General features: G+C 35.0%; 1 protein-coding gene across 3 annotated transcripts in view; it reads right to left on the bottom strand.

Annotated features, from left to right (window-relative positions):
- The window catches only part of LOC120428676 (uncharacterized protein DDB_G0271670-like), a 119,116-nt gene extending 104,900 nt beyond the window's left edge, over positions 1-14,216 (bottom strand). Inside the window, exons 1-2 of one of the 3 annotated variants that reach the window (XM_052709906.1) lie at positions 13,911-14,216; positions 5,811-6,949 (exon numbers count right to left, since the gene is read on the bottom strand). In XM_052709906.1, coding sequence (XP_052565866.1) covers positions 5,811-6,306 — 496 coding nt within the window. In that variant the 5' untranslated portion in view covers positions 6,307-6,949; positions 13,911-14,216. The remainder of the gene's footprint in view (positions 1-5,810; positions 6,950-13,910) is intronic. The other 2 variants (XM_052709905.1, XM_039593725.2) reach the window with 2 other exon arrangements.
- Positions 14,217-14,802: the final 586 nt, after the last annotated feature.

Genomic DNA, 14,802 nt, shown 5'->3' with positions numbered 1-14,802 from the left:
TACTTTTTTGATGATTATTTTTCGGTTTTATGGGATATTTAAAAAAATCTCAGAAAATCGATGCATTCATGTTGATATCACTCAAATTTCTTATGAATATGCCTTGGTGACTCTAACCAACTATATTTGACTATTCGGAACCTATTGGGTAATAAGCAGCTTATTTATTAAATAATCCATGTTTTGCATTGTTTAATGCTCAAATTCGTATCCGGAGATTGTGTTGCTGTATTTTCGTGACAAATTGCACAAAGAAAAGATTTATTTTGGTCTTATCGGGGTTTCCAGCTTGGATTTCGGAGTAATTTCAAAGAATGCTAGAAATCTGGTAAAGTCCCGAAGGCATATTTATAAGAAATTTGAGTGATTTCAACATGAATGTAACGATTTTCTGAGATTTGTTTGAACAAAAATCCCATAAAATCGAAAAATAGTTTTCAAAAATAAAAGTTGCTCTAGACCCCCCGACGAAATAAGTCGATAGGGTAGAGGACCCAGAAATCGCCCACTTTATAATAGGAGGCCAGGAAATTTGTCGAGAAATTAGTGACAATTTATTTTTTTCGGTTTTATTTGTTGTAGAGTGTTGATAAACTAGGGGAACTATACCCTTTCTCAGCCTATTTCTATTATCGGCCTATCAGCACTTTGATCATGAATTACAGCTTATATAAAGTGCTTTTGACTGTTCCAAAGTAATAAATAGCTCAAATAAAAGTGAGCAAGCAACTCTCCATTGTTGAAACATCTGAAAATGTTGATTTAATAGCAGAAACGGCAAAAGTGATGAGAATTGGTCGAACGGCTTAGTGTGATTAAAATGGGTATATTTCCCCTATTTGATTTTAAGTTTCCACAAGGTTTTTATCATTATCATTGATGTGCACATATTTTGTGGTAAAATGAATTGAAGGTTATAAAACCCTGGGAGTTTTTTTTAACAGATATCCTACTAATGTTGAGGTTCTCTGTATATTCTAACTAAAACGAAAACATGTACTCTCACTAAAAAATATGACTAAATCAAAATTCCTGATAGAACTCATTTGTCCCTATTCACCCAAGATAAGAGCACACAGTTACAATTAGCTACATGTTGTTGTTGATTTTATTAGGGGAGCTTTAGCCCTATGGTTCATTCGCTCCCGAATTGACTCAATAGCAAACTTCAAGTACCTCTTAATAAAAATATTAATGCACATGTGCTATTTTAAAGAATATTGTGTGACTATTTTTCCATCCTCTGAATCGGAAAATCTCACGAATGTTTCATATTTTAACATTGAAAATCGGACCATTAGTTGCTGAGATATCGACATTAGAAAATGGTGTATTGTTTGGGTGAGACTTAGAAAACATCAATTTTCCTGTTTTTAAACCTATTTGCATGGCAATATCTCAGCAACTAAGGGTTGTATCAACAAAGTTCAAAATAGCAAAATATAGAGAATTTTCTCAGCTTTTTTAAAAAAAATAAAAAGGGGGCAAACATGTGCACTAATTAAAAAAAATGAAAAACTGCGACTATTTTCAAAAAAGTCACCTAAAAATGGATTTAACTAGAATACGGTGCACTTTATAAAAATATCACTAAAGTACTTTTTGATTGCAAATTTGATTTTACATCGAAAAATGAAGTTGAAAAATTTTTGCGACCAATTTTTCGATTTTTTGCAAAAATCAGTATTGATTAAAAAATTCATAACTCGGTCAAAGATTTTTTGCAAAACCTGGAAATTCTGAAAAGTTGGCATTTTATGTCTTCTAAAACATATAAAAAAATTAAAAATAGTGTATTTTTGCAAATCAAGTTTTAGTGACAAAAAAATAAATAAAAAATCACCAAATTTTTTTTGTCGTGTATCATTTTTTCCAGTGTAGTCCGTATCCATACCTACAACTTTGCCCAAGACACCAAATCGATCAAAACATTCCTTCAAAAGATACAGATTTTTAAATTTTCATCCATCATTTTTGTATGGTCAGCTGCCAAATTTGTATGGAACATTATATGGACAAACTAATGATGCAAAATGGCTTCTTTGGGCATACGGAAGGCACCAAAAAAGTTTCAGTCGGATTAAAAAATACAAAAATTAAAATTAAAGAAAAAAGATCGATTTTGTAGAGAATTGCTCTGAAGTAAAATTGATGGGGTAAAATTTGTCCAAAGTTAACAAAAATATTGAAGGATTTATTTTCGCTTGCCCATTTTTCGTCGAAAAATATCAAATCGTTCAGAAAGTTTTTTTTTGTATTGAAAAATAAATGAAACCAGAGATTTGTATTAAAGAACCAATGATGCAAATATGCATCGTGGACATAAATACTGCATGGAACTTATTTGAAAAAGAAAACACAAAAATAGAATTAGAAATACTAAACAAAACTAATAATATATCGTTCTATTGTCAGTATTCAGAGTGGATAGAGTTTTACTCGATTTTAAGCCAAATTGGTTCGAAACTTGAGCTAGTTTTATCACCGGGTAGAGGTTAACATGTGTTTTATTTTGTTTTTGGTAACATCTGTTCAAAGAAACTCAAATCATTTCAAGGGGTAGTAAAGTGGACAATCCCAAAAATGTTACTTTCGTAGGACAAATCCGGTCTAGTTTAAACGAGTTTTTTAGTCAAAAATGACTTTGAAACTTCATTCAACTTCATTTTGCATCTAGTTCCAATAGGGGGTTGTTTTTTTCTAACCCGAATAAAGATAAATTTATGGTAAATTGACTTATTTGAAGTACTTATAAAACTAAAGTGGCAGTTTTTGGGTTTAAAAATGTACTATTTTTGCATAAGTTTTATTTTTTAGCCCGATTTTCGCAGAAATATTTTTTTGCATTGATTTTGTATAAATACTGTCAGAAATAAAAGTTATTTAATGTGCTTGAATTTTCTGCAAACACAAAAGTATGGAAATTTAAGTGCAAATGGTGAAAAATTTCAAACAATCTTTAATGGTTAGCAAGGGTATTGGCTAGGTTAAACACTAGTTAAACGGTTTCAAAGATTGTGTGAAGCTGAAGTATTATAAACCTTATTTTTTAAACTGTAAATAAGAGATCAAATACCTAACAGTGTTTTTGTCAGTAATTTAAACAAACTTCAATATTTGAATTTATTTGTATATACACAGAAATTTGACAATAAAGTTATTTGAAAATCTGAATATGAGCTTTTTAGGTAAAACATAAGCATCAAAATGGCTGGTGCGTACTTTTATCTCGTGCGTAAGGGAAATATGCTCATTTTAAGCCTAATAAGCGTGTTTGAATGATGCTGAATAATCTGGATTGTTCCTTGAAATTCACTAAAACCAAGTACACCGACGAGTAGAGCAACTTTTTGTGAACATTTCTGTTTATTTTCACTTTTATTAAAAGTTATGCTTTTACTTTTACAAGCATTTAAAAAAAAATATTTCAAAAATGCATTCTAATCAGTCGAGTGCATTGGGCCACGCAAGTGCATTTCTTCCAGCGCTCTTTTGGGTCTGCTTAGTGCTGCCAAAATTGATGAAATTTTAAGCGAACACTCACGAAAAGTAGCATTTATAGCGAAAGTTTCCTGGCAGCACTTGCTCACTCCAACAGGTGCTGCACCAGCATGTTGGTGGTGTTGGTGGCCACCCTTTGTTCTTTATTTGCCTTCGCTCCTCGCTCAGTTTTCTTCAGCCTTCGATTAGAATCGGTATTCAAAATTGAAACGTCAAAAGATTTAGCGCGTTTGTTTTTTTGTTGGTGCTTGCTAATTATTTACATTTTTCGGGATTATTTTTCAAGTGAGTGACTAAGTAATGGTCGAAAGAACATGTTGCCGGTAGTTGCAAGCAATTTTATATCTTTAGCGCTTTGAAATCGTTAGCGCGAGTGAAAAGATATTGATGGCGACTTTCGTTAAGCAGTTAACCTCTAATCTTCGTGTGGTTGTGTGTGCCACCAAAATGATGAGAAATGGTCTCGCAAAATAGAAATTATGATCAAAAGTCCATTAAATTTAATCTTTTTGGTCAGTAAATGGCACAAATTTGCGTGCTTACTCGAAGCGGTGCTGTTACTGGTAAGTTTATAGCCTGAAAAGTATTTTTGGAGCTTTAATCGAAGATAGGTGTTTGATTAGAAAGGGCATATTTCCCCTACCTTTGCCCGTTCTGTTTCACTGCTTGAAAATCGATCAAATGATACAAAAACTGTATTTCTAAGATAACATCATGGTAATATGAGTCCTGATTAGATTGATAGATACATATTTGTGTCCATATTTTAATGTTTAAGGATCATTTTAGTTGAAATATTATAAAAATATAGTAAATAACACTTGAAGAAGAATCACATGACATTTAGCCAGTTCAGCATGGTTTAAACTGCATTTGTATTTCATTTCATTTCATTTATTGGATTGTTTTGGCAAAAACATCAGTGCAGTAATTATCCTAAGCTGAGATATGGGGTACCTTTCAACAGCTGACTAATTCAAACAGTGTTTAGAGTTTACTGGTACACGGGAGAAAAATTGAGCAGGGGAAGGAAAAAAATTACAAAATAACCTTCGAAATTGCTAATAGATAGGGGATAGTTAGAGGAAAGGAGGTATTTCTTATTCTAATATCACATCAAGGGGACATCCGCTGCAGCAGAGGGTTAGCTGATGTGGCACACCCCATCCAAAACTTTGGAAGCACTCGTAGAAGCCAATCGTCAATCAGCTCCATCTTCGCCAACCTGTGGACGTCGTCAGTCGGGTGGAAGGGATCCAGGTTTAACACCATGCATTTGTATTTGTGTTTCACAAATTGGAACAAAATATCAAAAAATCATCTAGTATTTTCAATTTAATGAAGGGTTTCAAACACTTTTCAGAAGATAAAAATGACTTTGCCGACTTAAAAGTTATACTTATGGGTTGGTTATTGACAATTTAAAAAAGTGTAGTTTGTTTACTGTAATTCAAGGACTTAAAACAAGTTTTCAGACAAAAAAAAGCTTAAAGTAAGGACATTTTCAAAACAATTTGTCTGTTCATTAAATTACTTATTATTACAGCTTATCTGTTCCTTAATTCAAGTTTTTATTATCGTTTTATGTTATTTTGATTTATACATTTTTATCAAAACATGTAATTTCGAGATATTTCCACCTGGTTGAGAAGCATTAAAGACAATGGAATAGAAGACGTTTTCTCATTTGATAAAATTAGAATCATGGAACAGACATTCTGCCGCAAGTGCAAAATATCTTTTCCCAAAAATTGCTCTCTTGATTCAAGTATTATCCATCTTGCGAAATCAAAAATAACCCTTAACAAAAGTGTTGCGTAAACCTCAATCGCAAATTACGTCAACGGAATAGCTTCGAGGAAAATACGCCAGTTCAGTTGTAACCACAAATTTAGCCCTACCCGTTGTAATGTTATCCTGGAATTGTTCGCTGGACGCACGAGCCGAAAATATTATTTTCGTAATGGACCCGGGGGAGCGAAAAAGTAAAGTTGGCTCTTACGTGTGTATTTTTTTTCCTAATCAATTTGTAACATTGTTACGTGGAAAATGGTAAAGACTTTGGATCATAAATTAACTTTCAAATGGAAATAAGGAAACTGGCAACCCTGTCTAAAGTTATGAGAACTTTCGTGAAACTTAGCTTTTAAAAGTTGAATTTAATTAATTTTGCTGGAAATTGATTCCGTAACAGTCTTTTTGTACAAAAAAAAAAAAAAATTCTGGCATTCTGGTAACACTGTCAAAAGACATCGACATACTGTGTAATACAAAAATCTTAGAGATGTGAAAAGGAAACAACAACTTACTTCCCGATCCGTAACCACTGCCGTAGCTTCCTCCACCGTAACCAGCACCACCGGAACTTCCTCCGTTGAAAGCCGACGGCCCAAGATGATGGTGGTGGTGGTGATGCTGCTGATGCTGCCCCTGGTGGTAGTGGTGGTGATGCAAATGGTGATGATAAGGCGTCCCAGAACTTGCACCCGATTCGGAAGCACTTGGGTTGATCACTGCACTAGCAGCTGCGGAGTTGGCAACACTGACAGGGTTAACACTACTCGCTCCGAGGAGTTGATTGTTGCTGTTGCCGTTATTGAGGTTGTTGTTGTTCAACGATAATGCACTATTACTGGTGGCGGTCGAATTAGCACTTTGGTTGTTGTTGTTGGTACTGGCACTAGTACTGCTGCTGCTAGTACCGTGGGACGGAATCAACAGTTGGTGGTTGTAGTTGCTGGTACTACTACTACTCGTGGAGCTGCCGGTGTACAGTTGGTCACTTTCACGACGCATAGCTAACATTTTTTGGGCCGTCGACGGAAACTTGCGTGGAACAGAAAAAAATGAAACTAAAAAGAACCAAAAACCGACGGCACTTAATTGACACGATCTCCATATCACTCTTTTCTAGCTTTCAGACCGTTAAAATGGTGGAATTTTTTTCTCAATTTCCCACAAATTCTACTAATTGGTCTAACGGCAATCACTAGGTCTTCTATTTAGTTCTTCCTCTCTTCACAAATTTATACTAATTGCACCTGTTGTCTGCTTTTCCTCCCCTTAAATCTCTTCAACTTTTTACCACATTGATCCTAAAGACAGCAAATTCACACTAAGGACACATAATTTTCGTGGTTCACAAACAATTAACACTCAATTTTCCCCTCACAAATTTTCCCCGCCACTTCAAACACTCTTCTTCTCAGAGTTTTCCCCATTCGGTTTTCAAAACTTTCCTCACCACCACTGTTCACTAAATCCCGTGAGTAAACCAGCGAAACTGGAAGGCGTTAAGGTGATTTAGATCTAGACGTTGCGTTGCGTTGGTTGTTGCAGCGAGTGACGATGACGTTTTTTTTTTCTTCTCGATTGTCACTTGAGCTTGGAGTTTTCCTCTACCGGCTGGCTAAAAATACATTTTTTCGGGATCGAAACGTGTACACCACTGCAGGGAAGAAGTGCGGAAAGAAAGCGAAAAACAAATTAATTAATTAGTTTGATGATTTTAGAAAACAGTTTTTAATTGTGGTACAGGATGGGGCACAAGGCACGTGTGGGAAACATTTGTTTGCTTGAGTTTTTGTTGCGAAAGTATTTTTATACATTTTAAATGGTTGGTTTTCGGGAAATTTTGATTCTTGAGTCTCGCAGCAGGATTAAGCACTACCCACTATTTTTTAAGTGTAAGTCTTTATTAATTGGGAGATTTTCGTTATTCCCTTGGCAAGATAAATGAAAATAATCCATGATGATCTCATCTATAATATAAATGGCTAATCTAGGGAAGCATTTGATTTCATGGCTAATTAATGTGATTAAATATTGAAGTTTCAAACAGTTACGAAATTATGATATTCCAGGTAAATAAATTGTTTCATTCTTCGTCTGTCTGATGGCCAAGCGAGCTAAGGCGCCAACCCTTGCTGTTGGTGCTGAGTTTGAATCCTGTCGGTTGCAACAACCGTCGGTATTCTTTCTGTGTAAGAAAGTACCGTTTGATAGGATTTCAATTTGTTTTTGAAATATTTTCCAACAGGTAAGGTTTTTCTCAAGATTATTATTTTTAAAACATGTACTGGGGTAGGCCACACAAAGTCCATGCACTATTTTGGAAAAAAAAGTTTTTTCAATAGTGTTTAGAAAAATAGTTACGTTAAAAATTCTTAGTTTAAATTCCGGGATGACTTTGATAGCCATAGTTTTTCTTGTTAAAATCATATTTAAGATGTTCAAACTTTATTTGTACGTTAAATGTACCATCACTAAAGTAGCTGATATAGTTTTTAAGAAAAAAAATCAATGTTTATATTTAGTTAACTAAGTTTATAAGCTTTTTATCAAAATACTAATAAATTTTACATAAAATTGTTGAAAAGTAGGAATTTTGCCTGAAATTTGTTAAAACTAGTTTTGTTTATAAAATTATCGATTTATATTGCATTTTAAACTGAATACAAAGCACGAATCACAAGTTTTCACATTTTACATGAAATTTGTTCAACTGAAATTGCCTATAAATTTGAAGATTTTTTATTAATTGTGTTTCAAGGACAAATAATTTTTATTATTTACAAACTTATTTAACATTCTTCTAGTGAAAAATTGTCCAAAGAACCCGAAAATGCATTCCGTTTTCCGATTCAAAATAATGTTCTTTGAGAAAATCATGACACTTTGAGAAGTTTTAAATAATGACTTTCATCAACATTTTCTTAATTATAGTTAACTAACTTTTTAAACATTTCAAAATTTTATGCAAAGTTCTTCTTGAGGTACTTTGAACACTTCTCTATCACGGTCAGTATGATTCTGAACCATTCCGTACGTATTTTAATTGTACTCTTCATTTTGCAGAAAAATCGCAAACCTATCAAAGTCACCCCGGCTATCAAAGTCACCCCATTTTACGGTATGTCACGGGACGAAGGCGCCCAATACCCATTTCTACACTTAAGAGCGAGTCCTCGAGCAAAGCATACCCATCTAGCATCGACCGCACCAATCTGCCTGAAATTTTCAGGGGTTGTTTGTACATATAAAACTAGCATCTGGCCAAAATATGAGCACTCTAGGTCAACGGGAAGTGGGGCAAATCGGGACACAAAGTTTGAAGGTTCAAAAACGTCAAAAATCGTAAAAAGGCTGTAACTTGGGCAAAATTCAATTTAATTTCAAAATTCAAAATGCATCTGGAAGGGCTTGAAAAATGCAACAAAATGCAGGGTAGAGCATCCCAATTGGTTGAATCTAAAGGGAGTTATTGTCATTTTAGTGAAAAAATAGCACAATTTTCAAACTCAAATAAAAAATTGTTCCATCCAGATATCAACTCGGTTCGACCTGCAGCTTGTAGGGGACATCTGGGACTACCATCTGAGACTAAGAACGCTTTGGGTAAGGCAGTTTAACATATTAAATAGACACTTTTACTTTTAGTGAATTTTTTGGTTGTAAATTTTTGCTCGGGGGACCCCTTAGATCCCATTTTCTGATGATAACTTTATCATATTCGTGTTTCTGAGGCAATTTCACAATAGAAACATGCAAAAAATGTTTATTTTCATCCATTTGAACCCTTTAGAAAATGAAAGTTAAAAAAATTTAGATGCTGCTTTTTTTCTGGTGTCATCTAGTATCCTTGGAAACGAACTTGAATTTCAATAAATGTAAATCGAAGATTTTTTTTAACTTTAATTTTTTAAAGGGTTAAAATGGAAGAAAATAAACATTTTTATGCATGTTTCTATTGTGAAATTGCCTCAGAAACACGAATATGATAAAGTTATGATCAGAAAATGGGATCTAAGGGGTCCCCCGACCAAAAATTTACAACCAAAAAATTCACTAAAAGTAAAAGTGTCTATTTAATATGTTAAACTGCCTTACCCAAAGCGTTCTTAGTCTCAGATGGTAGTCCCAGATGTCCCCTACAAGCTGCAGGTCGAACCGAGTTGATATCTGGATGGAACACTTTTTTATTTGAGTTTGAAAATTATGCAATTTTTTCACTAAAATGCCAATAACTCCCTTTAGATTCAACCAATTGGGATGCTCTACCCTGCATTTTGTTGCATTTTTCAAGCCCTTTCAGATGCATTTTGAATTTTGAAATTAAATTGAATTTTGCCCAAGTTACAGCCTTTTTACGATTTTTGACGTTTTTGAACCTTCAAACTTTGTGTCCCGATTTGCCCCACTTCCCGTTGACCTAGAGTGCTCATATTTTGGCCAGATGCTAGTTTTATATGTACAAACAACCCCTGAAAATTTCAGGCAGATTGGTGAGGTCCAAACGACGTCCCATACAAAGGGGTATGCCCTGTTCGTGGACTCGCTCTTAAAATTTTAGGGCACCCACCCAACAAATCTCTGTTATTATTTTGTGTCATTATAACAGCTAATCTGGGTGTTTTAATTTAAGTTCTGAACTCCTGACAATAACAAAACTTGAACTTTTTCGGTTATTTCTACCTGCTCGGGACAAGTTTCACTTTTTAACATTGTTAATCTGAGAACTGATTTCCAAGATATAAATTGAATTAATTGAAAATTGAGATCAATTGGGTAGAACCTGAAAATAAACTTGTTTAAGAAAATAATATTCATTCTTTGCATGGCACTAAAAAAGCAAATTGTAGAGATTGTTTTCAGCTCTTAATTTTTTTTCAGTTATAGATAAAGGTGGACACTGTTTTTTCTTCAAATAATATACATTAGATTGAAATCTTAAAAAAAAAATTAGATTTTTTGTGCAATCCAATGTTTTTAAAAACACTTTTTTGAAAAATCACAACCTTGCCAAAAATAAAACGTAAGTCATATCCTTCAGCTCACAAGTTGGCACTTTATGTCTACTAAATCATATCAAAAATTGAAACAAACCCATCACTTTGCTAAAGACATCAAACATCGATCAGAAAGACACTTCTCGAGGCACAAAAATCTTTTCTATGGACAGTCTCCAGTATAAAGACTCGTATGAAGAAACTAATGATGCAAAATGGCTTATTTAGACATAATGAATTGATGCACAATGTTTCATAAAAAATAAATAAAAAAAGAGTGTTGATGCTGCTTCAGTCGGTTGTGAAAAGTTTGACCGTGCGGACACCGAACAGGGTTATTTTGTTAGGTGATTGTAATGCTATTTTTTTAAAGTATAATCAAAAAAGTTCTTCCTATATCATCGTTGATCGGGAGGCACGACGTCGTGTGAATTGTTGCATAAACAAATGATTTTTAGGTGTTCGAAAATATTAAGTAACTGTAAAAAAGTCCTTTCCATATCATTGTTGATCGAAAGGCACGTGTCAATAAGGCCGTTGCAAATATTTTTAGAAGTTTATGTCCCTCGACTCTGACCAAAGTCGAGGAGGGAAACAAAAAAAAAATTGAATTTACGAGCCAAGGTTTTAACATTTGAATGAAAAAAGAGTTTAAAAATTCATTATACACCTGTTCAGTTGTTTTGCAATCATTAGTTTCATTGGAATTTCTTAAAAATTCAAACATTTTAATTCCAGCCCAAACATGCTAAATATGATTACCAATGCAGAAAAATGGGTTGAACAGTGAACGGATGGTTGGCTCCCACTGATCATTTTTGATTCTTTATTTAACTTCAGCGGATCTGCCAATAACGGAGTAGCAGCTAATTGACAGTCAACCATGGTCATGCTCATATTCAATAAAAAAATCAGGATATTTAACTAAATTTAAAAGACCAGCTCAATACACTCACAGACTTCGCTCAAGTGTTTCACGCTGAGCCTTCTGGAGCATTCGGAATGAGTTTATTTGCACATGTAGTTGTTGTTTATTTTATTAACGTGAATTGACCCGTTTGAACATGAGTTCTTTAGAAAACTGATAGAACTCATCAAAATCTAAAGCATGAAGTTAGAATTATTGTATAGTAGATTCTACGGACTTTTTCAAAATTTAACGTAGAGTAATTCAATATCACACAAGCATGCGTAAATAACAAGGGAAATGCATTTTGATTTTTTTTTGAAATTAAATATGTCTATACTAAACATTCTTACAATAATTACATTTCATTTACATTCTAAGTGGTATGGCTAAAAGCTCTTCAACTTTGTTGTATTTTTCGTTGTGCAACTCACCGGTTCTTTGGACCTTTGGAAAAGAAAGTTGTAAATGCTTTTTTCATTGTTACTTACTGTAGACGCATCGGTGGTCCTGATTCACCCCAGTTAATGGCATCAAATTAAACTTCTTGTTTAAAAAAAGAAAAAAAGACTCGAAGATGGTTGTTTTCTTTCATGAACATCTCCCGTCTCACTTTTTGATTTTCCGTTTATACAGAGATTTTTGCTTTTTATGTTTAATTTTTATTAGTTGACTATCGAGGTGTTAAAAGTTTTTTTTTCGTAAAATTATTTTTATTAGGTCCTTTTCGGTACTGGGACCTGGTTAGGACCGAGTTGGCTTTTGTAATTACATGTGATTTAATAATTACAGAGGATCTTGTGTGTAAATGTTAGTGGGAGAGGAGCCGATTACCCGCGGCCTACTCGGGGTTAGTAGGGAAGGGATTGATGTTAAAGACAAGGCGTGGGAAGGGAAGGGGGATTGTGTAGGGGTCTTGGTTGGCTCTGCTGGCCTCTGCGTTTTGTCCTCAGCCGCAACTCGGTGTCCAGCTGCTGGGGCGATCTTGCTTTGCTTCCGGTGCAACCAGAAACGACGGCTCTGTGTGAAGGCGAGTTATACTAACTGAATGAAAACTAACTGAAGAAAAACTAAATGGATATTTTGGAATCTAAGAGGAACTGATAGATCGGATAGAGAACATCAAGGTCTAGTTGAGCTAACGCGTCTCGCATCGGGATTTCTGGTGGTCTTCCTCGGGCCCTGAGGGTATCTTTCAACTTAATTCTGTGAACATGGTGATCTGGACACGCCCATACGAGATGGAAAATTAGGTGTTAAAAGTTACAGCGTTACATAAAATCTTCAAGATTTCTGGAGTTTATTCAACTAAAAGTTAAAATTGATCAAGGCAGCCAATGAAAACGTGTTTGTTTTGTGTACATTTGAAGTAAAAAGGAAAATTTTTTATTTGAAAAAAAGTGGAAATGAGGTATTTTACATTTATGGATGGTTACACATGAAAAAAGTTTCAATCTTGTCTTGCTATTTTGGCACACCCTGAAAATTGTCGAAAGTGTGACAAAGGGCAAAGGGATTTCAGATCAGAACGCGTTTGATACAAGTACCAGCTCGACTACCGTAAACATTTCGTCAGCTGTGTGCTATCTTGTGACATAGACCATTTTGGTCGAAAATGAGTTAATGATGACGTTTTGCTATACTTAACAAACACTACAAGATGCTTTAACCCGATTTTGGAAACTCGCTTCCGTTTCCCGGATATCGCAATGCACACTTGTGACATAGACCAATTTATCATCAAAATGATCGTGCACACTTGTGACACGTCATACATGTTGTTGGAAAATGTGGAAATTTTTTCTTGTTTTTCACAAATTTATGTTGATACACATTTTCTGAAGGCAATGCAATCTTTTGTTTTTGAAAATATACTGATTAAGTCGGTTAAACTATTGATTTAAGCTTATTTTAGTTTGTATGGGAATTCTGTGCACACTTGTGACACGTAGTACAATTTTACTTTCGAAACACACTTGTGACACGTGCTTTTCAGATTTTTGATTACATAATTTACTGTATCTTTTAACTGGTGTAACCAAATTAGTTGAAACTTGGAGCGTTTGTTAAGCGATAGTATACGAACCGATTGCTTCAAAAAGTTTGGCTCTACCATTCATAGTTTTGAAAATATTTATCATCAAACTTTAAAAATCGATTTTCTCGAAAAGTACTAAATGGTCGTTGTCATAAGATAGCACACAGCTGACGATTTGTAAATATAAATAGGGACTCCAGTAACCAAATTGAACTAAACTTCAGGCTAATGCACATAATGGTCTGCCAAACAAAACGTGTTTGTTATTGTTTACATTGCGTGCTGTTTATTCAAGGTCAAACATTTAAACGCGTTTTTCTCGGAACGTCAAAAAACGACGTACGACAAGTTAGCACGACAGCGTCGATTTGACCCTGTTTATGCCTCAAAAATGATCCAAATGATCATGCATTGCAAACGTACTCGATCTTCTCAAACAAATAAACACACACACACACTAACACATCAACAAAACACCTTTCCTCATTCACACACACTTCATTTTCACACAAACACACCCGGAAGCTTGACGTGCAGAAACATCTCCCTCACACCGGTATCCTGTGTGTCACCGAGTTATTTTTGTTCAGTGACGATGATCAATTAGTGCATTTTTGATTTGCGTCTATTGCGCATTCAAATCAAACTTAAACTATTGTAGGACAATAAAACACACCACCACACTGATAAACCCTTGTTTCACTAACCACCGAACAACGAAGTTGCGTGCTATGTTCCGTTTCGTCGATGCGTCGTTTGGTCGATTTGATCGTGCGTGCGTTCGATTTTCACCGAAAATAAAAAAAAAATCTGTTCGTTATGATCGATAACAATAGGTTTCGACTCGAATTCGTTGCTTCGTTATCGTTGAAGAGTTTCGCAAAAAAAAATAAACTTCACATCACAAAACTATCGAGGTGTTTGCGCGGAAAAACTCGCTGAAGATCGTTCGGATCGCGGTGTCGGACTGAAATTGTGTTTTTCCGCCGCCGTGACTAAATTAACGAAATTTGCCAAAAACAAAAAAAAACGTCGGATTCGGATGAACTCACACTGTAGTGCGCCCCGTTGCTGTAGTGGTCGAAATTGCGAAAATTTGCCAAAATTTCTCTCACTTACACACCTTTGGCACGCGATCGCCGCAAGCTTGATTTGATCACGAGTCACGATCACGAACGAAGTCAAAAGGTGGTTGTTTGTTCCGTTTTTCCCCTCAAAAGTTTTTCATCGCACCCACACACCCACACTTGAGCACTTATTAGAGAAAGAGAGCGCGATCGCGGCGACGTCGTCACACAACACGTTGAGTCTGGTCGGATGTGGCTTGTTCACTGGTGATGTCGGCGCGAACCTTAATTCGCGCTCTCTTCACTGAGTCGACTTCTTGGTCGTCGTCGTTCTCTTCCCCTGAATCATTGTCATCATTAATAAAACGTCATCATTGTCGCATTGTGAACGTGAATTTCTCAAATTTTTAGAACGAAATTTTTGAGTGAAAATTCTCACATGAGCTACAAAAACTGTATCACAATACTAGCGTACACCAACGCAATTCGGACAAACCTTGG

This window comes from Culex pipiens, chromosome 3, assembly GCF_016801865.2.
Source record: "Culex pipiens pallens isolate TS chromosome 3, TS_CPP_V2, whole genome shotgun sequence".
Lineage (NCBI taxonomy): Eukaryota > Metazoa > Arthropoda > Insecta > Diptera > Culicidae > Culex > Culex pipiens.
The sequence above is the reverse complement of the archived record's forward strand: the minus strand, read 5'-3'. Positions and strand labels throughout refer to the sequence as shown.